The sequence below is a fragment of the Microcaecilia unicolor genome, chromosome 3, assembly GCF_901765095.1.
Source record: "Microcaecilia unicolor chromosome 3, aMicUni1.1, whole genome shotgun sequence".
Classification (NCBI taxonomy): Eukaryota; Metazoa; Chordata; class Amphibia; order Gymnophiona; family Siphonopidae; genus Microcaecilia; species Microcaecilia unicolor.
The window spans coordinates 465,650,311-465,678,304 of record NC_044033.1 but is presented as its reverse complement, the minus strand read 5'-3'; the positions used below and the strand labels follow the sequence as shown (position 1 = coordinate 465,678,304).

The 27,994-nt window shown below is 40.9% G+C and overlaps 1 protein-coding gene across 2 annotated transcripts in view; it reads left to right on the top strand.

Moving 5' to 3' along the window:
* The window catches only part of KHDRBS2 (KH RNA binding domain containing, signal transduction associated 2), an 852,627-nt gene that overhangs the window by 465,093 nt on the left and 359,540 nt on the right, over positions 1-27,994 (top strand). For both annotated transcript variants that reach the window (XM_030198996.1, XM_030198995.1), the window contains exon 4: positions 11,699-11,845. In XM_030198996.1, coding sequence (XP_030054856.1) covers positions 11,699-11,845 — 147 coding nt within the window. The remainder of the gene's footprint in view (positions 1-11,698; positions 11,846-27,994) is intronic.

Sequence of the window (27,994 nt, the reverse complement as noted above, 5' to 3'; positions counted from 1 at the left end):
ACAGAAAAGGTGTCACACTCACCTGAGAGCCACATCAGAACCAGGGAAAGGCTGTCAGAGGATAGAACACATTCTGCTGTCATGGAGGTGGGTACGGCATTTGAGGCTGGCATAGAGGCTGGAAAAAAAATTTGTAAAGTGGGTTTTTTTTGATGAGAGGGGGTTAGTGACCACTGGGGGAGTCCAGGAGGTTATCCCTGATTCCCTCCAGTGGTCATCTGGTCAGTTGGGGCACTTTTTTTGGGACCTGTTTGTGAAAGAAAAGGGTCCAAAAAAGTGACCCAAAATCACGGTATAAACGCCTTTTTTTCCGATTATCAGCTAAAGACGCCCATCTCTCCTCGGCCGATAACCACACCCCAGTTCCGCCTTCACCACGCCTCCAACACGCCCCTGTCAACTTTACCTGTTTCAGTGACGGATTGCAGTTGGAAACGCCCAAAATCGGCTTTCGATTATACCGATTTGGGCGCCCACGGGAGAAAGACACCCATCTCTCGATTTGGGTCGCAATATAGGCGTTTTTCTCTTTCAATTATAAGCAGGAGAGCAACTTGTCCTCCTGTGCCAAAGAAAATTTTAAGCAACACCACCACCTCTCTCCCCCCCATGTCTCCATAAGGACATGGAGATCCATTAGAGGCACCCCCCCACACACAAGGATCAAAGCCCCAATCAATCAGGGTCATATACAGTGAGGTACCTTTGTTATTGCAATACATCTTGCTGATTTTTCCTACGAAAAAATAACAAAACATTGATGAAATCAGAATGTATAAAATATCCAATGACAAGTAATTATGGGGCCCCTTCACTAACCATTCAGTGCTGGACCCCCTTCCACCCACCCACGCTTCCTGCCCCCCACCTACATACTGATAGGAATGTTGGCAGTAGCTCACTAAAGTACATTGAGTCACCCAAAAGGCATACCTGGTTTACCCCACTGCCCAACCCCAACCCCAATTCCCAGCAACAGTGCACATGCTCCACAGAAAGGCCACCATGCCATCCTCGATCTCCATGGTCACCTCAGCTCTCTCAGCACCTGTGCCTGCGTATTGCATACCCACCCCTTCAGCCCACCCCCCCCCCCCTCAATCTGCCTGTTGCCATCTGTCACAGGCTATGTGAGGAACACTGTACAACATGTCATAAAAAATAATAATGTATATGAAGCCAAGAAGGCCCATCACGAACCCTGTCTCCACCAACTTGTGTTTTGCAGATGCTTTGGCATCCACTGGGACTTTGAATCAATCCAGCACTGGTACAGGCGCATACACCGAGAAGACCCTGCCTTAATCTAGTGCATAAGGGAGCGCCACAGGGCACAATGTAAGTATCACAGACATAGCACCCCTATAACAGCTCTATCCCTAATCAAGGCCTACGTATGCAGCTATCCTCATTATAGTGTGCCCACAACTCCCACGGGGCTCAATTTCGAAAGAGAAGAAGATCCAAAAAGTGTCAAAAAATCAACATTTGGATGAATTTCTTCTCAAAACATGTAAATCTTTATTTTTGAAACCTATTTTGCAGACATTTATCTATGCAGTTCATCTGAAGTGAATCCACATCACAAGTAAGCATGTTGGGGGTGTTTCAGGGGTGAGCTTAAGGCGTTCCTAACACTTTCACAGCCATAATGGAACAAAACGAAAACATCTAGGGCTGAAACTTCAACATTTTTGTCTAGACCTGTTTATAGAATGAATAAGGTATAAAAAGGTGCCCTAAATGACCAGATGACCTCTGGAGGGAACCAGGGATGAACCCTACCTTACTCCCGCAGTGGTCACTGACCCTCTCCCACCCTCACCCCCAAAGGTGTGATTAAAAATGTTACTTACCAGCCTCTATGCCAGCTTCAGATGATATGGCCAGGTTTATTAGAGCAGTAAGCAGGTCTCTGGAGTAGTGTAGTGGTCAGTGGAGTGCACTACAGAGAGAAGGACCCAGGCCCATATCCCACTCTACCTGTTACACTTGTGGTGGAAAGTGTGAACCACTACACTCCCCCAAAACCTACTGTACCCACATATTGGTGACCCCTTCACCCATAAGGTATACAATATGGAACAGTAGGTTTTTGGTGGGTTTTGGAGGGCTCATCATACAGTATAAGCGGGTAATGGTGAGATCTGTACCTGGGAGCTTTTATGTGAAGTCCACTGCAGTGCCCCCTAGGGTGCCCCAGTGCTCTCCTGGGATGTCTGTGTGGCCAGCCTACTAAGAATGCTGACTCCTCCTACATCCTAATGGATTGATTTTCTTCATTTTTCACCTGGATAAAAGGATGAACTCACAGCACAAAAACATTTTGCATGTGACCATTTTTGGAAAAAAAAAGATAGGCATTTTGCTGTTTCAAAAATGGCTATATTTCCTATTTGGATTTGGGACATTTAGTGCAAAAGGGCCAAAGTCTGACTTAGACATCATATCAAAAATGCCCCTCCATATCTACTAGAATGTGTTGCAGGCAACACCCAATCTAAGAGATGACATGGAAAGGAAAAGAGGAGGGAAACAGCCTTTGGACATCAGCCTCCAGCAACCAATACAAAAGTGCCCAGTGTATCAAACACACCTACCTAGCACATTGGATCTTGTAAGCCAATGGATTCCAGGAAATTCACTATCCTTTCCTTCAGCAGTGCTTCCATTACTTTTCCAATGACTGAAGTGAGACTTACCAGCCTGTAGCTTCCTGCTTCTTCTCCAGTCTCATAAAATCTCTCCTGTCACCAAAGATTTATTAAACAAATCTAAGGGATCTAAAACTGGCTTACAAAACAGGGCACTACCTCATGGACTACCGGAAACAAAACAGGGCACACTCTGACCCAGTCAGCAGGGGGGAAAGCACCATGGGAGTAGAGCCTACCAACTACCAACATCGTGAGCATTTGCCACAAGCTAGTGGAATCCACCACAATGCATTGCTGATGTGACTCTGCAGTGCGCATAACAGAAAAGGTGTCACACTCACCCGAGACCCACATCAGAACCAGCGAAAGGCTGTCAGAGGATAGAACACATTCTGCTGTCATGGAGGTGGGTACTGCATTTGAGGCTGGCATAGAGGCTGGAAAAAAGTTTTTAAAGTGGGGGGTTTTTTGGTGGGAGGGGGTTAGTGACCACTGGGGGAGGCCAGGAATGTCATCCCCGATTCCCTCCAGTGGTCATCTGGTCAGTTGGGGCACTTTTTTGGGACCTGTTCGTGTAAAAAAAGGGTCCAAAAAAAGTGACCCCAAATCGCGGTAAAACACCTTTTTTTTTTTTCGATTATCAGGCGCCCACGGGAGAAAGACGCCCATCTCCCAATTTGTTTTTCTCTTTCGATTATAAGCAGGATAGTGGTCCACAGCATCTTTCTTTCTCACAATTCCAGTTTTAGCTTTCCTCATTTCACTAATATACCTGAAAAATTCTTGTCACCCCTCCTTACATTTCTAGCCATTTGTTCTTCTACTTGTGCTTTCACCAGCCGTATATCTCTCTTCACTTATTTTGGTTTCATTTGGTATTCTTTTTTTGTGTTTCTCTTCTTGAGTTTGTTTGTGCTTTCCGTGCCACGCCTCCAGAGTCTCTAATCACGGCTGGGCACTACTCACACAAATACAATCCCCTCGACCGGTACCTTAAAAGAACCAGACAACTGGTAGCACTATTTTAGACTGCAACCAAGACAAAAAGAGACCAAGGAAGCGCTTCCTGGGGTTAACACTGGTTTATTTAATTATCCAAAGATTAGGATAAAAAAATTAAGAAAAATAGTCATAGAAATAGTCTAGAATATGACAGAAATGAGAACATATATATAGAAATGGAAATTACAATGGAAAGTGGAAGCAGGACATTCTTTCAAACTCCCTGGCTTGGGAGCCAAAAGAGATGTACACTGCCCAACTTCCTATCTGGCGGAGAAATATTATATAGGGTCTCTTTTCCCTTACAAGACAAAAAGGGAGCACAAGGGGGAGGGGTTGTCACACCCCCTTAGTTAGCACCTTACAGTCAGTCAGGATCTCTAGTATCAATAAAATACATAGCATCTGTTTATATTTCCTTTTGAAGATGCATTTGGTCTGTTGTCCAAATGTTTTGGACCTCTTCTATTCATCTATACCTACATTTCTCAAACCTTTAATTAGTATTTCCCCTATTCTAAAAGAGGAGACAAAAGTTAACTACTGCTTCCAGTTGCTATAGAGGTGTTAGGTTTCTCTTGTCAATAGAACTATTGCTTTTGACTCCAGGTATCAGGGAGATAGTGTTTGAATTGTTCTAGGCAGAGAAGGAAATAAGGTGTTGTAAAAAAAAAAAAAGGGTAATTCTCTCCTGCATTGTAATTTACAGAAAAAAGAGAAATTTCTACTTCCCATCGTCTGTACATTAATTCTTAGATATTAGATATTTAGCAGCACTGAAACTGCTTGGTTCAGGCCTTCATAAGTACAAAGTACTCCTCCACCAACAAGTTTTACTGTATTTTGTGAACTTCAACTCTTTTCCCTTTATTTTCTCAGCCACTTGTTTAGACAACCATATTGGTTTTCTTTTTCTATTGCCTTTATTTACTCTCCTTACATAAAGGTCTGTAGACATTTTTGTAGCTCCTTTCAGTCTGGATCATTGACTTTCCATTTCTCCTATGTCCTCCAGCTCTTTTTTTCAGGTACTCCCCCATTTTACTAAAATCCAAATGTTTGAAATCCAGGACTTTGAGTTCTGTATGGCTGATCTCTGCTTTAGCTGTTTGATCACTACTGCCCAGGTAGATTCACAATAATAAGATGTTCAGCTTTTTACTGTTTAGTACTTGTACTCTTCAATAAGCTTCCACTTTTGCTATGCCTGAAATGTAATTTGTAGAAGTTCCTGAAGCAGCTTAAGACCTTGATATTGATTCAGCAGTTGACACTCTCTGATCCCCTATTAACATCATTTCATTTTGATTTTGGATTGATTACCCTCATGATGGTTTCATAAAGATAACACTTGCAGAGCCCCCAAAATTGGTGGCTTGATATTCAAAGATAAGCTGGGCTCCTACATTTAGGGGACAATTAGTTAGCCCAGTACAGTGTGGGGAGTGTTTATTCTATAGAAGTACCCCCCCTCCAATTCCATTATAGACTACTGGCATACAAATTTAGTCATGAATATTTATGCTATTTATGCCAAGTCTATTGCTGGTGTAAATAGATGTTCTACAAAATCTTGAGTGCTGTAGAATGGATAAAAGTGAATTGATTTTTCACTCTTTCAAAGTACAAAGACCAGGGAACACTCAATGAAAATACCTGGAAATACTTTAAAAATATATAAGAGAAAATATTTTTCACTCAAAGAATAGCTAAGCTCTGGAACTCATTGCCGGAGGATATAGTAACAGCGGTTAGCGTATCTGGGTTTAAAAATTGTTTGGACGAGTTCCTGGAGGAAAAGTCCATAGTCTGCTATTGAGATAGACATGGGGGAAGCCACTACTTGCTCTGAGATTGGTAGCATGGAGTGTTGTAACTATTTGGGTTTGGCCACTATTGGATGAAGGATATTGGTCTAGATAGACCATCGGTCTGACCCAGTATGGCTATTCTTATGTTCTTATGCCTAATGGTGTCATGCAATGTGTGTAACTTATACTATATAAATTGTATTTGTAAGTTGGAGATACCGAGTTATAGAATCGCCTTTCAATTCTCCAAAGTTAGACTCCTAAATGTGTACCCTATTTTCATTCAAACGTAAGATCCTATTATGTTTATCTCAATTTAGAAGCTTAAAAATTATGCATACAAATTTAGGACTGCCATTCATTTGTCTAGATTTATAAGCCTAATCTCAGAGCCTAGTGCTGAAAATCAGCGCTATGCTCCTAACTTCCCTGTCTATATCTGTCCCTGTTGCTACCCACTTTTTATGCTCCTAAATTAACATTTTAGTGAAATTTTAAGCATAAATGTATGCACTCAGCCCTAGTAAATTTTTAAAGAGGCCAATTTAGAGGTGTAACTCTCAAAGTTAGAAGAATAAATTCTTTGAATATTAGACCCTTGGTGCTTTTTTTTTTCTCATTTTGTATCTCAATTACTTTAATTTTGGTCCTAGTATTTAGACTTCATACTACTCTTCCTTGTCTCTCCTCTTACAGAATTCAGTACAAAGGGCAGATTAATAAACAAAAGCACCTGTAATCTCCAGATTCCAACTTATTCAGTTTGCAGCCCATCCATTTTTCCAATTCATTATTAACAGACAAGATATTTATTTTAACTTTTTTTTCTGTTTTAATTTAGCATGTTCTGTTCTACTGTGTACAAACAAAGGTACTGCGCAGTCCAGTCATGATCATTCATAATCTGACAGTATTGCACTTTCTTCTGTCAGTTAATTCATCACTAAATAGTGCATGACAGTCTATGTTTCACCTCACTGATATTCTTCTGTGCCATGCTTGATGCCAGCAAATATATTGTTCAAAAGAGCTAGCATGCAAGGCAAAGAATTGCTTCATTTTTGCTGAACATTTCAATTTTCATCTCTATTTCTAATAATGCAAAGGCAGCAGAATGTTCATGTTTTTTTTTTGGCAGGGATGGGGCAGGGGGAGAAGCAAGCAAAGTCCATATTGGCTTGGCCAATGTCATAATAAATGTCAGTGATAGAAACATGGCTTTTGGTTCTTAGTCCATTTCCCTAAATTGCTACATCCCTATCTCTGTTTCTTTCTAAATGGTCCTTTTGCTAAGTTACAGTAAGCACTAGTGCATGTTTACCACAGCTGAAAAGGTCTTATCGTGGGATTGCTGAGGTGTCTCGCAGTAATATTATAAGGTGTGCATGCAAACCAACGAGAATATTAAAACAACATTTTAATATTCTCATTGAGGGGGATGTGTCTGGGGGCTAAGAGTGGCCATTTCTGCACTAATCAGTTACGACCCCTTTTACCAAGCTGCGGCAAAAGGGGGCTTGTGCTAGCATCAGAGTATGTTTTTGATGTGCGCCGAGGCCCCCATTTACCGCAGTGGGTAAAAGGTAGGTCTTTCTCTTTTTGAGGAAATGGCTGTGCGGCAAGTGAAGCACTTGCTGCGTGGCCATTTCAGGGGGGAGGGAGGGAGCCCTTACCACCACCCATTGAGGTGGCAGTAACGTCTCCCATGCTAACTCAGTGGCAACCGGGTAGTGCACAGCACTGCCTGTTTACCACCGGGTACACACTTACGCTACAAAATTAAATATATTATAAATATATTATATATGTTTATTAAAAGTTACCCGACGTGGCCATGTTTCACCCTCAGGTTGTGTCAGGGGTAAAAAAAAACTACAAGATAAAAACATACAAATTGAATCTACAGCATCATTATAAATCAAAACTTACAAACAATAACTCGAGAAAGTATTAAATAATGAAAATCATATTAAAACTATAAAATAGTAAAACAATAAAAACAGAGAACTTTAATTTAAAAGAACATTAAATGTAACAGCAATCAAAGTTTAAAAAGAATATATACTCACAAACAGGCAACAGAAGACCATAGTGTGATAGTGTATGTGAAGGCAGAACAATTAAGTCAGTGTATTATCCATAGTGACATGCTATTCAATGAAACATATAATTTCATGTGACCAGTGGCGTTCCTACCCTCTACGGCACCCGGGGCGGATCGCCGATGCGCCCCCCCCCCCCGCGAAATGACACCCCCCCCCGGGTGCACGCCGCTGTGGGGGGGTGCTGCAGCGCGTGCCTATCTGCTCCCAGTTCGCTACGCTTGCTAAATTCTCTCGTTCGCTGCAGCCGGAACACCTAATGTGCCTCATGCCAAAACCATATTCATTCATTCATTCAAATAGCACTATTTACAAACATCCACATGATGCAAACACTATATAAAGTTAACCATAATGCCCAAAAATGCCATTGGCACCACAGCGACATAAAAGCTTTCATTTATGATTATTAGTCTTTCTTCTATGTTTGTGCAGCGCTGCGTACGCCTTGTAGCACTATAGAAATGCTAAATAGTAGTAGCAGTAGTATTTCTTAAAAATATATGGGTATCAAGTCTTCACTTACTTTGTCTATTTCATGCCACATCCATATTTATGCATTAAATCAAAATGTCTCGGGGGACAATGTGGCAGCCTGAAGGGAGCACCGTGAAGTTGCTCCTGGACTCGCGCTGACGCCATACTAATTTAAGTAATATATTTTGTTCAACATATGCCTAAACGGAGAGGCAGACAGAGTTCAAGCCCCACTGCACCTGGCTTGCAGACAGTGGGGCCCATGGATTGCTTCACTATTCCAGGAACTATTGAACGCTGTGAATCTTCACTGCGAGTGGGAACGGTGGGAGGTGAACTGCTCCCACAGCTTGAAGTAGATACTTCTTTCAGCCCCGAGATTAGGAATCCGCCGCCAATGCCTGCAATAGGACAAGGATTGTCTGCACAGGGACTCCTACGATCTGAAGAGGCAGTAGCACTCCCAATAGCAGGGCCAGACCCGAGCAATAGACTGCCGAACACTCCCATGTTGATGGGCATGACACAGCATGGCGCCGGCGCTTCAACAATGGCACATTCATTACTCATAAATTAAGAAGTAACAACAAACATAATCATCCATCTAGCCCACATCTAGAAGAAAGCACCAATATCAAAGAAAAAACAACAACTTAGAAATCAAGGGCCCTGTTTACTATGCCGTATTATAGGCATGTTAACATTTTCAACGCGCATTAACCATGTACGCACATTAACCGTGTACAATATCCCCATAGGCAACTACAGTTATTGCATGTGCTAATTGGTTATACACTCATATATATTTGAGTTATAATATCTAATTAACTCCTAATACCAAGTTTATCATTTCTCGTGCCCTTTAAGAAAAATTTCTAGTTGAAAAGATTCCCAGAAAATAAATTCCTTTCTCTGAAAAGCAATAAGACACTTATGGATATTTAAGGAAAAAAGTTGCCTCTAGGGCCAATACTCAAGATTTAAAAGTTTAAAAAGCTTTTCTTCTAAGTTGAGCGGCCCTAGAGACATCAGGAAAAACATAAAGCTCATCTCTCCCCCCCCCCCCCCCAAATAACTTTATAGTTTTAGGCTGTTTTTATTTGTTTTATTGAATTGCAATATGTCATGTTGATTTTGTTACCCCCTTCTCTACAAAGCCATGCGCACTGGAAGCTGCTAGTGCGGCTTTATAAACAGGGGGTTAGTGTTACACTGATTAATTTTGAGTGTTTTATTATATAAGCTGCCTAGCGCTATTTGTAGTAGGTGGGGTGAAAGTCATATTTAATGAAATAGTTAGAAGATGGCCCCTGAAATGTGCATATCCAGATAGTGTCCAACCGATTATCCGTTATGGATGGAAAATGTAGATATGATATACAGCTCTACTATGATTAGTTGAAGTTTAACAAGCATCTTCTGTTGAAGCCCTAGTAATGTGCACTGCATTGCAATAATCTAGATGGAACAGAACCACTGCTTGCACACCCTGTCTCAACCAAACCTAAGGGTCCTTTTACAAAGGCATGCAGAAAAATGGCCTGCGGTAGTGTAGGCGTGGGGTTTGGGCACACGCAGAATCATTTTTCAGCACACCTGTAAAAAAACCCTCTTTTTCACGAAAATGGAAGTGCGGCAAAATCAAAATTGCCATGTGTCCATGTTGGGTCTCAGACCTTACCACCGACCTAGCAGTAAAGAATTTGGGATGTAAAGGACCTACATGCATCAGATGCCACTTAGCATACATCCGCTACACACGTTGTAAACTGGGAGTCTGATCTCCACCAGCTCTCTCTCCATGCAAGAGAGAAGCTGGGAGGACAAGTCAATTCACTAATGTTCTATGGATTTTTCCTTTAAGAAGCCGTCCAGACCTTTTTTTAAACCCCGCTAAGCTAACCACCTTTACTACATTCTCTGGCAACAAATTCCAGAGTTTAATTACACGTTGAGTGAAGAGCAACATGCTGAGTATTAATGCTGTTTACATTTTTACACTGGTGAAATCTTAATAGCATCACAGTAGCTTGAAGGGAGTCATACAGCAAACTACAGCATAGGCAGATTCAGTTCACAGAGGAGAATGCTTTAGACAAACACTTACAGACCCGATGGAGAGAGAAAGGGAGGACAACTAGCCCAGCATGCACTGAAGAACAAGGCAAGCTAGGAGGAAGAGCCCCACAAGACACGGGGACCTGGGACATGTGCTCAGGAAGAGCCTATTACAGAGACCTACCAGATTACTGGGATTTGTAGTTCAAGGGCATAGTTCTAAATCAAAGGTACAGGCAATAAATCTCTTATAGGCAATACTTAACATATATTCATAAAAATTACACAGCCTGCCTCCATGCAGGGCATACTTGGGCATATGCATGTCCAGGGGTGAGGTTTGAGCAGAACATGGACAGAATCATGATTTATGTGGCTTTTTTTGTTTTTTAATATTATCCAGTATTTAGATGTAATTGTTAACCAAAAGGATACTGTGATACAAGTGGATCTTCCCTCCACCATCTTCAGTTGGTGCCATACATTCTAACTCTCCATTCTTATGTTATAAACTTCTTAAAAATATATTTTCTTAATTTGCATTCATGCACAGATACTATATAGAAATAGCAAATGTAGCAACAGTAGAATTAATGAGCACATATTTCTGAAAAGCCACTTTCAACAAGCTTGCTGGCTGCTCCTATAGATTTGCGTTCATTATTACAAACATGGGAGACTCAATACAAAACAGTCCAAGAAATTCTGGTGTTGTTATCTACCTTGGGATCAGCATATTTACTGTGTCTCATTATGTAAAGTATTGATACCGAAGAAGATATAATGGGATTGGTTTTGTGTACTTCTGCTGATAAATAAATACTAGCTATTGTAACAATGCTAGAATTTTCTCCTGATTCATTAGGTTTTATTCTTCTGTGCTTGCCATTCCAGGAACTCTGTATTAAAAGTTAGCATGTCATGATTACTGTAGACCACGTGGGCTTGATTTGCATAGTTTTCTTCCCCATAGATATTTAAGTCTCCTTATTGCAACATGCAGGAATGCAGGTGCTTTGTACTTGTAGGTTGTACGTACACCTTGCAAGCTCATTTTCTAAGGAAATATTTCTTCTGAAAATCAGTCAGCATGCATGCTTCATATTACAAAAAGCAACTACTAGTTATGAGGATTGGAGCAGTCATTACCAAAATCAGACAGAATATCCACTCTGTAGTATACTTGCACTATGATCTATATAGAAGCTCATGAACTGTATACTTATGGAGAAAAAAACCCTCTAAATACATTCATTTATCAGGAAAGAAAAACGTATCAGAATAAATCATAGCACCATCAGTGCTTTTTTTTATCAATAGCTGAAGAAAAACCTTCTATTAAATCTAAATATATATTATTCCCATTGCACAATCTCAGAATGCTTTAGAATCGCTTATCACAATTAGATATATTAAGCTCTGCTGATCTACCATTACAAATTCATATACATGATGATTATGCTTCAAGCACTCAAACATGTTTTGTCCTAGATTTCTGTTTTTCAGTAGGTTTCCCACTGGTCATGCTCTCTGTAAATGTTAAATAATTAATAAGTCCTTGTTTTTAAAAACAATCTTTATTTATATATAGGAGGAAGAACTGAGGAAGAGTGGAGAAGCCAAATATGTTCACTTGAGTGATGAGCTTCATGTATTAATTGAAGTATTTGCTCCACCAGGGGAGGCATATTCACGCATGAGTCATGCCTTAGAAGAAATTAAGAAATTCCTTGTTCCAGTAAGTGACGTTTGCTGTTTTATATTATTGCTTCAACAGCCACAGGTGGTTTTATTGATCATAACCACTGTTTTAATATGCTTTGAGGAATATACTAAATTGTGAGAGTATAAATTAATATTATTGAGAGAATTTTATAACAGGGCATCTATAGAATTTTCAAACATATGCCTATTTTTAAAGGCTACTTTTATATTAAGTTGCCCTTTTCCTAAAGCTTAGTGCGTGCTAACGGACATTAGCGTGCGCTAAGTTACACATGGCCCATTGGTATAAAATAGGATACAAGCATTTAGCACACACTAAATGTCTGTTAGCATGTGATAACATAGTAGCATAGTAGATGACGGCAGAAAAAGACCTGCACGGTCCATCCAGTCTGCCCAACAATATAACTCATATGTGCTACTTTTTGTGTATACCTTACCTTGATTTGTATCTGTCATTTTCAGGGCACAGACCGTAGAAGTCTGCCCTGCACTAGCCCCGCCTCCCACCACCAGCTCTGCCATCCAATCTCGGCTAAGCTCCTGAGGATCCATTCCTTTTGAACAGGATTCCTTTATGTTTATCCCACGCATGTTTGAATTCCGTTACCGTTTTCATCTCCACCACCTCCCGCGGGAGGGCATTCCAAGCATCCGCCACTCTAGCTTTAGGAAAAGGGCCCTTGTCTTATGTGAATAAATTCTGTGGTATGTCATATATACAAGAGTCCACAGAAGCACATAATAATGTAATTGACATATGTAGAAGTACAGTCTATATTAGTCTGATGAAGTGAACGTACTGTCCATGATTCAACCTCAATAGTGTAATCACACCAAAAACATTTGCCACAAGTTTTGTGTGAAACTAGAAGTTGGAGGTGCATGTGTAAACATTAATAGTTCACCAATATTATGTCTCCTCTGATACATTCCCAGTAGCAGATCTTGAAATAATTGTAAAGGGGCTAATCATGACAAAATATTTGAATGAGTTTGACCACTTGAGGAGTACCCAGCATGCATGTTAAAACACAGGCAATCCTATCCATCTCTCTTGCTTGTGATATTCCAGCAGCCATTTATGATGAGAACAGTGAGCATGCTTATAAGCGTTCCTGAGAATAGAAGTGAGATGTCCTTGCATGGTCAACCAATCCATCATATCTCAAGCATGATACTTAAAATCCTGTAGATATGAACACACTCAGTGCAACTTTGATAACTGGCTGTAAGGCAAGCTAGATATTAAATTATAAGGATGGAAACTTTCAAAATTAAGCAAATTAATTCTGTCCACATCATTATGGTATTCAGTGGTCTGCAATGTAACCATGCTTTTAAAAATGCAAAGGTCTAAAAAGAATCAGTCATTTCCAAGTGACAATGCATTGTGAAACATACAGTGGCATTGATATCATGGAGTCCACAGACAAATCATTCCAATTCTGCTCTGGAACCATTCCACAAAACGAGAGAAGGTTGCAACACAAATACATATGAGTTTTTATAAAACAGAATCCTAGAACTATCCCAGTTAGTGCATAAATGCTCTTGCAAAAATGTACACTTTTTCAATAGCAGGTACAAATATGTGTGCACTCTGTGAGACCAATTTTAAAATTAGGTGCCTACTTTCCTTTATAGAAATCTAACCTAAACAGGTCTATATGTGCTTAGGGCTACTTTTTTTAAGCTGTGCTAATGGATTTAGCCCGCACTAATGATTAACGTGCGCTAAAAGCTAAGAAGCTCATAGAAATTAAATGGGCTTCTTAGCATTTAACACATGTTAATCAATAGTGCAGACTAAGGGCCAGATTCTATATATGGTGCTTAAAAAATCCATGCGAAAAACATTTCCGCTTAAGTGTATTCTATAAGTGGCACCTAGATTTAAGCGCAGTATATAGAATATGCTTGGTTGATATCCTAGTGCCTAAAACTACATGCATCCATTTACACCGAGAATGTGACGGAAATCCTGGCACATAGATTTAGGCACAGGGGGCCATATTCTATAACAATGCATGTAAATTTTGGAACTCCAATGAAATGCCCATTTCCTTGAACATACAGTGGCATTGATATCATGGAGTCCACAGAAAAATCATTCCAATTCTGCTCTGGAACCATTCCACAAAACGAGAGAAGGTTGCAACACAAATACATATGAGTTTTTATAAAACAGAATCCTAGAACTATCCCAGTTAGTGCATAAATGCTCTTGCAAAAATGTACACTTTTTCAATAGCAGGTACAAATATGTGTGCACTCTGTGAGACCAATTTTAAAATTAGGTGCCTACTTTCCTTTATAGAAATCTAACCTAAGCAGGTCTTTATGTGCTTAGGGCTACTTTTTTAAAGCTGTGCTAATGGATTTAGCCCGCACTAATGATTAACGTGCGCTAAAAGCTAAGAAGCTCATAGAAATTAAATGAGCTTCTTAGCATTTAACACATGTTAATCAATAGTGCAGACTAAGGGCCAGATTCTATATATGGTGCTTAAAAAATCCATGCGAAAAACATTTCCGCTTAAGTGTATTCTATAAGTGGCGCCTAGATTTAAGCGCAGTATATAGAATATGCTTGGTTGATATCCTAGTGCCTAAAACTACATGCATCCATTTACACCGAGAATGTGACGGAAATCCTGGCACATAGATTTAGGCACAGGGGGCCATATTCTATAACAATGCATGTAAATTTTGGAACTCCAATGAAATGCCCATTTCCTTGAACATAACCATTTCCTTCTTTGCTTGCCACATTAAAATTTAGGCGCAGTGTGTTACATAATACACTTATGGAGTTGTGCGTGTAAATCTAACTACTGCCAATTAGTGCTCATTATTGCTTGTTAATTGCTGTTAACAATGCTGATTGGCTTGTTGATCCAATTAAATTATGTGCGCTATGGAAAACGCTTCAATTTTGGTGTGGAACGCTAGGAGCATCATATAGAATCTGGTAGTAAATCCTTTAGTGTACCTTAATAAAAGGAGTCCTTAACATTTAGGTGGTGTGTTAGTACCTAAGTGCTGCAGGTACACACATAATTTACAGTATTCTGGAGCTTACATGCATACATTTGAGCCCCACCTATGACCTGCCCATTTGTATACCCCCTTGTAAATATGCGGTATGTAAGATAAGTAGGTATTGACAGAATAGCGGTTAGGCAGAATTTTAGCAGCGCACATGTGCACATGTAAATGTCATTATTCTAAACATCGTATATAATTGATGCATAAATATTAGCATTTATGTTATAGAATAGCCCTCTATCCCCCCTCATTCTATAGCATGAATGCCTAAATATACTTGCACTTAAGCACACTGAATGTTACAAATGTGTGCACAAGTGTTAGTTAGGTGCTAAGCGGTATTCTAGAATCTTGCAAGGAGCATTCACCTGGGGTGGGGTATGAGCATTCTCCCACAATTGCCTGCACATTTTATAGAGTAGTGCAGTGGTTCCCAAGCCTGGTCCTGGAGGCACCTCAGCCTGTCAAGTTTTCAGTATATCCACAATGAATATTCATGAGTTAGATTTTCATGCAATAGAGGCAGTTTATGCAGATCTCTCTCATAAATATTCATTGTGGGTATCCAGAAAACCTGATTGGCTGGGGTGTCTCCAGGGTCAGGTTTGGGAACTACTGGAGTAGTGTCATTTAGGTGCTAAAATGCTGCATTTAGGCGCCCACATTTTTGCCTGCCACAGACGGTGGAAGTGGGCACACCTAAATATTGATGCATAAATGTCAACATATGTTAGTATTCTACAATGGAATCTGGGTGCCCAGATGTCATTATAGACTTTGTGCTTCCTCTGAATTCTATATATGACACCTTAGCTTATGTGCACTAACTTGGTTGCATGCCCAAATTGCACACACAACTTAATTGATTAACAAGTCAATCAGCGCTGATAATTGGTAATTAATGCCCAATTAGCGGCACTAATTGGATTTAATTAGAATGTACATGCACCACTATCTAGGCGGGTTGTGGGCATTTCAAAACACTATGTGCACTATTATAGAATACATCCAATCTGCGCCTAACTTAAGTGCAGGTATTTAGGCATGGTTTTAGGTGGCCTAAATGGGTACACTTGCATTTTAGTCACAAGAATGGCGCGTGAGCATATTCTATAAACTACATCTAACTTTAGGCGTAGTTTATAGAATCACGCTAACTGTGTTTTTTTGGCTCCGATTTTTAAGGCACCATTTATAGAATTTGGCTCATAGTGCCCACAATTTTAGGAACTAACTTTAACATACTTTATAGAATTGCCCCCATATATATGTATACACATATTTTTAAAGTTCACACACACATCACAGTGCTGGCTTTTCCCATCCAAACTACTTAATGAGAATATCTATTTGTATAGGTGCATCACTAAAAGGAGGTGCTGTGTTGCTATGTGCCTACTTTTTACAAATGTATATCTTCACACTATTTTATAACAACATTTTTTCATATGGAAAATATGTTTTACAAGTATAAAGTGATTTATGAAGTTCTCCCCATTGTATGTAATGGATATCAAGGACATGGTACTAACTCCTAATGAAAAATTTCCTATGGCCTATCACAAATGAATGTGTAGAATTCACAGATTTGGAAAAGTATTGAAAACTAGGGCTGTACGTTAATTGTTAATGTCACAATTGAAGTGTTAATTGTTTTTAATTGTAATTAATAAATAATTGTGGCTAATAAAATTAATCACCCCCATCCCTGTGAGCAGTGCAATTGGCATCTCTCCCTTCAGTTCCCTCCCTTGCCCGCTCCCCTGTACCTTCAAAGTTGCTTAGGGTGGGAGCAGTGTGTGATTGGGGGTGTGTGAAAGGGGAAGTAGGGAGTTGTGATCAGAGGGAGTGTGATCCAGAGTATTATGTTATGTTATGTAATAACATGTTTTATAGCCCGCTACATATCTTGTCAGGTCAAGGTGGGTTACAGGAACTAAATAAGCCAGTTACAACTTTCTGGGAATTACATTTAAAAAGCATATTCATTCCTAAACCATAACTATTTGCAGAAATAAAAATGTTTAAAACTTTTCCTAAACAGTGTAGAACATTGACAACTTCACAAAAATAAGGGATGTGAATTCCATAGTGAAGCAATCTAATAGTATAGCGATACAGAAAAATATGACTGATTTTGAGGCAGTAACACTAGGAAATTGTAGGAAAATTGGTTTCATGTGTTTCTTGTGAGAGATTATGATCGGAGGAGAGTGATTAGGGAATGGGGGATTGTGATTGTGTGTGTGTGTGGGGGGGGGGGGATTGGGGTTGTGCAATTGGGGAAATGGGAAGGTGGGGGTTATGAATGGGGTGAGTGTGACCAGGAGGTAGGGAATTGTCATTAGGAAAGGAATATGATAAGGGGTTGAGGTGTTGTTATTTGGGATGGGAGTGTAATCGGGAGGTAGGGGGTTATGATTGAATATAGGATTAGAAGGTGGGGGTGGGGTTGTGATGGGGATGATGTATGATCTGGGGGGGGGGGGGTGTTGGATAGCACCATACCCATTTACGTTCCTGCCCGGGAGCATCAGGCTATGGTTATTGACCCCGATGCTCCCGGGCTTCTGGAATAATGCTGCTTGTAAGTTGGCTTACAGGTAGAGTTATTTATTTACAATGGGAGTCAGCAACCTGCAGTACTGAGATACCTGAGGTTGCTAACTCCCATGGTAAATCAAGGTGCAGTAGGAGCATGTCTTTTACTGCACCTTGATTATTTCCCCCCAGGTTTCATTGCATAAAGTGAGATCTTTGTTAAAATAGCATTGTTTGTGGTAAAATAACCCGTCTTAATAATAGCCTTATTACTAAACCACATTAGGAGGGAAATTCTATAAAGCTGCACTTATCTGGTCTATTCTATAAAGGTGTCTGTGTGAAGACTTTTCTACACAGGAAAGTAGGCACCTACTTTCCTTTATAGAATACTAGTAAAAAAGGCCTGTTTCTTAACACAATGAAACGGGCACTAGCAAAGTATTTGTTTTCTGCCATTAATGTCTGACGGCACCCAGAAACAAATGTAACTGTCAGATTTGGGCAGGGGTTTTTTTGTTTGCATGAGGAACTGAGTGAGTGACACGGCTCGAGGGGCGAAGCAGCGTGAGCATCTTTGTTTTGATCAGCTGTGCTCCAAGGGCGGGTTTAGCGAGTGGAGGGCTCAGAGGTCGGAAGGGCTCCGATGGCGGGGCTTAGTCAGCAAGGGGCGGGAGTGCGGAAGAGCGGGAGCAACTTTGTGGTGATCAGCTGTGCTCCGAGGACGGTGCTAGCGAGTGGAGGGTTCAGCAGAAGGCAGGGCTCCGAGGGCGGGGCTTTTACAGCGAGGTGCGGGAGGGCGGAACACAGCGAGCAACTATTTTGTAATCAGCTGTGCTTCAAGGGCGGGTTTAGCGAGTGGACGGCTGAGAGGATGGCAGTGCTCCGAGGGCGTGGCTTTGTCAGCGAGGGGCGGGAGAGCGGAACAGAGCGAGCAAGTTTCTGGTGATCAGCTGTGCTCCGAGGGCGGGGCTAGCGAGTGGAGGGCGGAGCTATTACAAAGGCGACGAACACTTCAGGGCTTCAGGCTTCACTGCATTGCTGGCAGCTTCAGAACGTTGGATGTGCTTTTTATTAGGTAGGATTTGTGTAACAGAACAAGTACAGGCACATAATTTTGGAGTGACCTCTTATACCAGCTATAGATCTGGTACAAATCTCTGCATCTAGATTGCTAAAAAATATGCAAAAATTATAGTATTCAATAATTTCGGCATGTAACTATTCACCTCACCTGTGCTCTGCCCAGAATCTGCCTATGTGTACGCCCACTTTCAAACTATGTGCATAGAGGAATATTGGCATTTACATGGATAAGTACAGACATATGTACATAAATGTGAGATTCTGGTCATTTCTGCACATTCTTGGCTCTTAAATATTGGTACCCTCTTTATAGCATTCTGGGTTTTAACATACCCAACTGTTAACATGGATCTCAAACACAATTAATACACTACATTAAGAGCATGTTAATTCGGTATTAAGGGCTAGATTCTATATATGATGCCTGAAACATCCACAAGGATTGCGGAGTCTGAATAAGGAGTATGAGCATGCATGGTGATGGATGTTTGGGGCTTGTGGTGTGGAGGAAATGAGCAAATGAATAGGAAATATATAAAGGGAAAGAGCAAGAAAAAAGAGGCAGAGATGATATGTTGTTTGTAGTGAATATAATGTTTGATGAAACTTGATGACCAGTAAAGCTTTTGTTGGCTATTTTCTTTTTCCTTGTTTCTTTCTTGATTAGTTAGATGAAACTTGAGTTACTATGGCAAGATGCAAGCCTTTTATACATGGTCATATTTTACTTCATTGTAATGTTTCTTAAAAGCTGTAAGCATTTTCGCTGTTACACGAAAAATACAATATAAAAATTAAAAAAAACCAGATAAGAACAAATTTCACCACAGTAGCTAAATGGGAGTCAGTGACTTTGCTTAAAAAGTTACTCCTGTCGGAATTCTACAAAACTGCAGAGCTCAGAATTCACACAGAACTCTCCAGCTGCACAGAATTCAACATTTTTGTGTAGAATTTGTGCTCTGATGGGAGCTGGCAGGCTGGCTGACTGGTTCCCCCTGCCCCCCTCTGAGCTTGCAGTGCTGGCTGGCTGGTTCCCCTGCCACTGCCACCCCATCAGGGGTGTCTACCCTATTGCAGATATTGGTGTCATCTGCAAAGAGGCAAACCTTACCAGAGAGCCCTTCAGCAATATCACATACAAAAATGTTTTTAAAAATTGCCCAAGAACTGAACCTTATAGCACACCACTGGTTACATTTTTTCCCTCATAATAAGCTCCATTTACCACTATCCTCTGTCGCCTTCCACTCAATCAGTTCCTAACCCAGTCAGTTACTTTAGGGCCCATACTGAGGGCATTCAGTTTATTTATTAGTTATCTATATGGAGCCGCATTAAAGGCTTTGCGTCGGTACCTTGAAGAAGAGCAAGGCGCTGTGGATCCTTGTGTTTGAGCACCAGGAAGTCACTACTGGTCCTACCTCCCTGATGCACGTTTCCTGTTGTATGTGGGTGGGACCCGGCAGTGACTTTCCAATGCTCAAACACGGGTCTCCACATTGCCTTGCTCTTCCTCAAGCTACTGACGCTGTTGATGCAAAAAACCACAAAAGAACTTTGACAGAAAGGTTTGAGGGAAGGGTCACAGAGAGATATCAAGAAGGAGAGAAGCAGGACCACGTGAAGGGGTGGGGATAGAGGAGTTGAGAAAAGATGTGCAGAACTTTGCTCTGCCTCTCAGCAAGAGTTTCAGCTTCCCCAGTGGGAGTACGAGAGATGACCCGCCAAGATTTGGCAGGTTTGCAATCGGACACGCTGGTGCCGTGGGGCCCCTGGGAATGCAATGCCCTGTGCGGCCACCCCTGTTGCTCCTGCCCAAGACCGGCCCTACAGGGCTGCATATCAGTTCTTCTGTTCAAGGGCAGGTGGAGTCATAGTATTGATCCTGAGTCCAGTTGTCCTCTTTCAGCACAGCTTCTTCTTCCCCGCTGCTGTTTTGATGTTTGATGCTTCATGAAGCATTTAATTGATGTATATGACAGAACAGTGTGTTTTAAGCCTGTACAATTGCCTGTATTAAATAAATCTTGAAGTGCATTTATCTAGTTTGGCCAGCAGGTGGTGCATGTTATGTTTTAAGCTGTCACAAAGAACTGACCTTTTCTTTCATTAGTTAACACAGATAAGGAAATGTCTGAGTGATGTAACCAGCTTTTATAAAATGTTGTTGACTGGGCTCTGATTGGCCAAGGAGCTTTTTTCATTTCAATTGTACTGGCTTTTGCTCTAGTTTCAGCTCAGGAGAAGAGAGAGAGAGAGAGAGAGAGAGAGAGAGCTCTTTGCTGAAGCCCTGTAAAAAAACAGTTATATTTGTTAACTGGTGAACAGCTATATACAGTGCATCTTTTCTAGCAAAAAAGGTGCCAGTACTCAAATGTTAGGCCACCCTTCAAGGGTGGGGGTGATCACTGAGGAACCCACCCACAATAGCCAGGCCTCCTGCAACCAGTCACAGAATCTATGAAGGCAGAATTGTTGTGTAGAGCCTGAGCTCTTTCATTAAAGCTTGGGGTCCATAGGTCAATTTTAGCAGACAATGGAAAAGGTGCCAGTACTCAGTACCCCCAAGTACCCGCTCAAAAAAACCCTGGCTATATATGTCCTGATCTCCCCAGGTACTTTTTAGAAAGTAACTAAATGTTTAGTTAGTGTATAATTGATCCACATTTCAGTTACCTGTTATTGCTTGTTGATTGCACATTTATTTTGTTCATTGTACAAGTGTGACAATAAACCTGTTTAGTTTGTTGACTCTGCCTGTCTGGACTGATAAAGAATCCTGGTGATTTGTGTGTTAGGTCTGTGAATGCTTTCTGGGAACTGTGGGACCACTGAGAGTGTGGCCCTAGTAACCTAGAAATCACTGGGGATAATTTGAGAGCAGGAGACTCGCCCAGAGGCGACTGTGACCCAGTCGGTGGAAGGAAGGTGCTAGTGTAGAGCACAAGCAGCACGTGCAGGCAAACCTCAGCTGCGCTGGGGATAGACCCTCTAAGTGGCTGCAGGGTAACCCCAGGCATGTGGCTAGGCATTTTGTGACGATGTATTTCTCATTTTCATGAATGCTTCTCAACCTTGCCACTTCCTCTCTCCATTCTTTTACTTCTTTTATGAGGGATTCAAGCTGAAGGCATCTTGCACATGGAACCAGTCCCTCTCCTGGAATCATGTTTTCTGTCTATGGGAGGCCCAGGCCAAATGACCTGCTACTCTCTCCCCCCTTTTTTTTCAGAATATAATAATGCAAGCTTTTCAGACTGTGAAAATCAACTTACAACAAGTGTACAGCATAGCGTATATCTAGTAGCTCTATAGAAATGCTAAGTAGTATGAATATAATTTTATAGGGTATTCAAAATGTAAATTTATATATCATTTTTGGAGACCCCTTTTACTAAGCAGCACTAAAAAGTAGCCTGTGCTGTTTTTAGTACATGTGTTTTCCAAGTGCTGAGGCCACTTTTAACATGGCAGTAAAATGGCCACAATTTCTATTTTCCCCTCAATGGCTACACACTAATTTCCGAATTAGCATGTAGCCATTAGCACATGAGCCCTTGCCCCCACCTATCTACTAGATGGTTAGGGATCCCACGCTAATCGGGTAACGTGTGATGATTTACCCATGCTACCCGATTAGCGCAGAGCATGCCTACTGTCTGCCTCCAAACATGTCTCCATGCTAAAAAATAATTTATATTTTTTAATGTGGGGTGGCACATGCCAATCCCAGAACTACCACTGTATGCCTGAGTGCATCCCGCAGTAGTACCTTTTTAGCGTGTGGTAGGTACGCATTAGTGCTTACCGCCACTTTGTAAAAGGGCCTCATGGGTTTTCATTTCTGTGTTTGAAACAATTATAGGCTGCCTCTACTGAATTATGATACACTGTTCTGTTAATTGGATGTTCAGTATCTGTTAATATAATATAGTAGCTGAAGCTGTGCGTCATGCTTACTCTCATTGATTAGAATATCCTATTGAATATTTCATGGCATGGCATTTTGCCAGCCCAGTCTGAGACTTGCTAATGACAAGCAGACACTGTTATAAAAATGCAGACATGGTTTTGTATAATCTTCCTGATCAGATTTCTATCCTAAATATATTTCACTGCTGTGTGGTGCATTGTGTTTGAGGGAAAAGTAGGGCATTACTTAAGATAGAAGTGATCAGTCACTTTAATGGCAGCAGTTGAAACACAAAAAGCCTGTTTTTGCACAGATTGTCCATGTAGGCAAAGAGACATCCAAGTGCATTTTACAAAAGTTTTGTTAAACATGGGATACTTAATAAAATACCTATAATGCAGTGAGAAAATATGTTTGTGGTGGGGTGTACAGCAGGAACAGCAGTTTTACAAAGAAACACATTCAAAAACAGAGCAGTACCACATGAGGCCCTGCAATCAAAAATGCTGGCACTTACATACATAAGCAGTAGCTTTTTTTAATGAAAATGCAGATCAAGGAGAGCCAATTAAGAAGCCAAACACTGAAACACAAATCTTTGGGTCTCTGAGGTGGTCTTAAATACCAGAGAGGTAAGGGCAATTACTCCTTCAATCACTTTTCCCAAGGCTAACATTTATGCATGTCCAGAAGTAGGTGTAAATGCCAACTGGGAAAATTTGGGAGGTTGCAAAATAGGAAATATAGCTGTACTTTTCAGATCTACCTAAATCATGCCCAGAACATGCACCCTTCACAAACAGGGCAGGTGGCACTGTGGCACTCTCCTTTCATCCCTCCAACACAGTCCATATACCCACATGTGACACCTTGTCCGAGTCAAAAAGTGGAATTTATTATGGCCTCAGCATTCACTTACTTACATATATGAAGACATTTACAGTATCGTGTAATAAATAATATACATGTATACAGTCAACAATATCTAGCAATCAAATACATGGCACAATAGACCATGGTCATTAGTGCATGAGCCCCTACTGCCACCTATTTTGTAGGTGGTAAGGGTTGACCCGCTAATCATGACCTAAACAGTTAGCACACTGCAACGTAGCTGTGCTAACCATTTATTTATTTATTTTTTATATTTATAGCAGCATTTATATCCCACATTTTCCAAGCATGTTTGATTCGATGTGGCTTACAATATTAGTTCATGGATGTAGAGTAATACAATTTAAGAGAATAGATGGGGAGTATAGAATGAAAAGAGAGATCAGTAGGAAGAGAGTGGGTGGGTAGTTGTGGGGAGAGGTTGAGGGCGGTTTGTTATTGTGTCGGGAAGACTGATTGATCAGGTTTGGCTGCTTAGTTTCCTGTGTTTAATTATATTGAAGTGCAGAGCACACCCACTCTTGACCCCCAGATCTGCCCCCAATCCCAAAATTTCCATATGATGTGTGAGCATGCCCCATGATAAGGCATTTTTCATCTGCGGTAAGCTCGCATTAGTGTTTACCGCCGCTTAGTAAAAGGACCCCTGAATATGATCAAACAAAAAATATCTCCAAACCCCACGTAGTAAATTTAACCTATAAGAAACCTTTTCAGTTAAAATATTAAGCTGCTCAGTTATCGTTAGACTAGAATCAAAAATGACACCTAGAATTTGTAAAGAGGAATTGAGAATAAATTTCAGATTGCCAATCATCAACTGTATAACTGGTGGGAAAGAATCAATCTATGGAATTTTGTTGCATCTTTATTAAGTTCAAGTTTGAATTTACGTGTTCATTTTCCCACCTTTAGGGGTCATTTTACTAAGCTGCAGTAAGCACTAGAGCACACTTACTGTAGATGAAAATGGCTTCCCAATGTGCATACACAAGCCGTGTGATTAAAAAAATACTACATTTTTCTCAGAGGGGCATGTCTGGGGTGGAGAGTGGGTGTGAAAATGTGAATCAATTACCGTGGGCACATTATTCCACACTAACCCCGGATTCTATAAACAGAGTCAACTTAATTACTTAACAAGCTAATCAGCACCGATAATTGGCCACTAACAAGCAATTATCAGCACTAATTGGCACTAATTAGAATTTGTGAGCACTATTTCAAGTGTATTCTGTAAAGTGGTGCATGTAAATTCTAATGCATGGATCACAAAAGGGGGCATGGTCATGGGAGGGGCATGGGCATTCCTAAAATTTATAGTATCCTTTTATGAAGCTATGGCAAAAAGGGGCCTGAGCTGGTGTTGGCGTGTGTTTTTGACTTGCACCAAGGCCCCCTTTTACCACAGCTGGAAAAGGGAGGTCTTTCTTTTTGTAAAAGAAATGGCCATGTGGCACATAAAGCACTTGCCACGCGGCCATTTTAGAGGTAGCACTTACCACCACCCACTGAGGTGGCGGTAAGGGCTCCCATGCTAACCTGGTGGTAACTGGGAAAAACCACAGCACTGACTGATTACCGCCGGGTTCACACCAGTGCTACAAAAATTGCAATGTTTTTGTAGTGCCAGAAATGGGGCGTGCTGGGGGAACGAACTAATGCCAGGCTGCTGCAGTAGCTCGGCGGTACTTCCCTTTTAGTGACTGGTAAGCCCATGTTGGGCTTACCACTGCTTCATAAAAGGGCCCCACATGCATCGTTATAGAATAAGCCCGATCTATACCTAAATTAGGCATAGGCATTTACATCAGGTTTTAGTTGTAAATGGTTGCACCTAAATTTTATTCATGGGGACAAGCGCTACATGTATTCTATAACTGTGCCTAACTTTAGGAGAGGTTTACATGTAGGGACTAATCACAATTACCCAGCCCCAAGTAGAGAGTGGGCAATGAGGGAAGGTAAAAAGATGACAGAAAATAGAAATTTTGCACTCTGGAATGGCTAGGTCACAGCTTCCCTCTTACAGATCCGAATACTTTGTCCAAGATAACATTGAAAGAATGGGACACAAGGCTCAGATATTATAACAAAAATAGAAAAGCTGGTTTATTAGAAATACAGTAATACCTCGGTTTTCATTGACTTCATGTATTGTCGGTTTCGGTTTTCGTTGATTTTTTCTGCGAAAAATTTGTCTTGGATTTCATCAGTTGCCTCGGATTTCGTCGACGTGCCCATGTGACCTCGCTGCTAATTTTGCGAAAACAAAGGGCGACCCACGCGTTCTGCTGCTCATTGTGGCATTGTTTCTCATTGTGTGAGCGTCACCCCGCGCGTCTACTGCAACGCACGTAAGATAAAATCACATGTGCTCAAATTTCATTGTCCCTGTTAAGTGTGTGATGTGGAGGGCAAACAAGAAAGCATGGGTCACGAGGCCGATTTTCATTACGCGGATGAGTGGAGGAGTGGCCTAGTGGTTAGGGTAGTGGACATTGGTCCTGGGGAACTGAGAAACTGAGTTTGATTCCCACTTCAGGAACAGGTAGCTCCTTGTGACTCTGGGCAAGTCACTTAACCCTCCATTGCCCCATGTAAGCCACATTGAGCCTGCCATGAGTGGGAAAGCACAGGGTACAAATATAAAAAAAAAATGAAATGTTTGGCCCAAGTGTGAAAAAATACCTCCAGGATAATCATTTGCCCCTTAAGTGCCTCCCGGTAATGGACAATGCTCCTGCATATTTCTTATTGTTTTTAGTGTTAAACACTATATTTATTCTCTATAAAATGTGTTTTTGGTATGTATTTTGGAGCATCTAGAACAAATTAATTGGATTTACATTGATTCATATGGAAATAATTGCCTCGGTTTTCATCGGTTTGGGATTTCGCCAATAGTTTTCAGAGGGATTATCGAGGAAAACCGAGGTAACACTGTATTGGCAGCAGTAGGCTTACTATCCTGTAGCAGTAAACAGTGTCAGTCAAACATTATGCTGAACTTCCCAAAATGATGGTAAAGTACTGAATTTTAAGTACCTGTCAAGGTGGAGTGAAGATAACACATATTTTCATCTAGTCCTGAATTATTAGGACTCCTAACAACCTAGGTACTATAAAACAAAAGAGAGAAGTACAACCTGACCAATGAAAAAGTCTCCACCGCACTCACAAACTTAGGAACTGAAGTTAGTCATGGAGTTAATGAAGGAAGCAGACAGCACAGCTGGGATGGCAGACTCTCTGTTTCTCAGGATGGTCGGTCAGCAGCAGGTGGTCCCAGTCAGTCAGCAGATAAGCTCTCCCCATCCTGGCAAGAAGAGCATGCTAGCAGGTGTTGCAACAGATTAATAAGCCTTCATCATGTGGCTGGCTCGGGCCAGCTGATAACAGCTCTCGCGTGAACTGCCCAAGATAACAGCCAGCGAGCTATTATGCTTACAGAAGAGGTTTTTATACCCTTTCATCTGGTTTGGTGCCATGCTGACTAGAATAACAAAGTCTGATGTTTCCCACTGTTGTATCTTTGGGGGACTATTCAACTGATTTCTTCTGACCATAAAGTCCCCCAGCTCTGTAAACAGGGTTGTTATTGAAAGTAACTTTGCCTTGCTGGGGCCTTGATGTGTCAGCAATGTGCCTGGAGTCTGCAAACCAACCCCTGCATATGAACTGACACTGGCCTAAGCCTGTTACGAGAAAGTCAGGTTTATAGTGCTACATTGTGCCAAATGCATGGCCTGTTTTGTCCCTATATATAGAATTGCGCTGTGTGTTCTTTTCACTGCCAATTTTTTAGGCACCATTTTTTAGAATTTGGTCCTAACTAATTAGCATGGCATTAGCATGTGAGTCCCTATTTACTATAAATTGGGTGGCAGTAAGGGCTAATATGCTGATTTTTGATAATGGCTGTGCACTAATGGTGGGGTAGAGGAGAGTAGGGTTTTTGATGTGTCTTCCAACAATCAACACAAATCAGTTGTAAACGGGTGACATCAAAGATATTTATTTGTCAAATCATTACTACAACTTGACACAAAGACATGTTTTGGAGTCTAAAAACAAACACATATAAATACGTATGAGAAAATGCATATAAACAATATATATGACCATTAATTGGGAAAATGGAAAATTGGACATTTTCCAGCTAAGGTAGAAATGGCCATAGCACTTGGGAAAGACACGCTTAAAGGCATGCTAAGGCCACTTTTATCACAGCTTAGTAAAAGGACCCTTTATTGTATAGTCCTGAATCAACATAGTTTTTTCTAGTTCCTGGGAAACTTCTTACAATAATGTGATATCATCTACACATGTAAAAAGTGCAAGGCCAACTGACAAAAGTTCTTTTTCAAAGCATACTTATTACAACTTAAAATGTATGGGGGACAGGGGATGAACCTTTTTAAACTCCATTAGATGAATGGCATATACTTGATTCTTTATTGGCCCTTTTCTATAATACGATTTTTATCAAAGCTTTTATGATATACACTAAACAACTCTATATGATCAATTTTTCATAAAACAAAACAAAACTAAACAACAACAACAACAAAAAAAAGAACCAGTTCAATACATTGCCTGAGATACCTGGTCCATTCAATAGTTGCAACAAAATGTCATGACCAACTAAATCACAAGATAGAGATAGGGCAA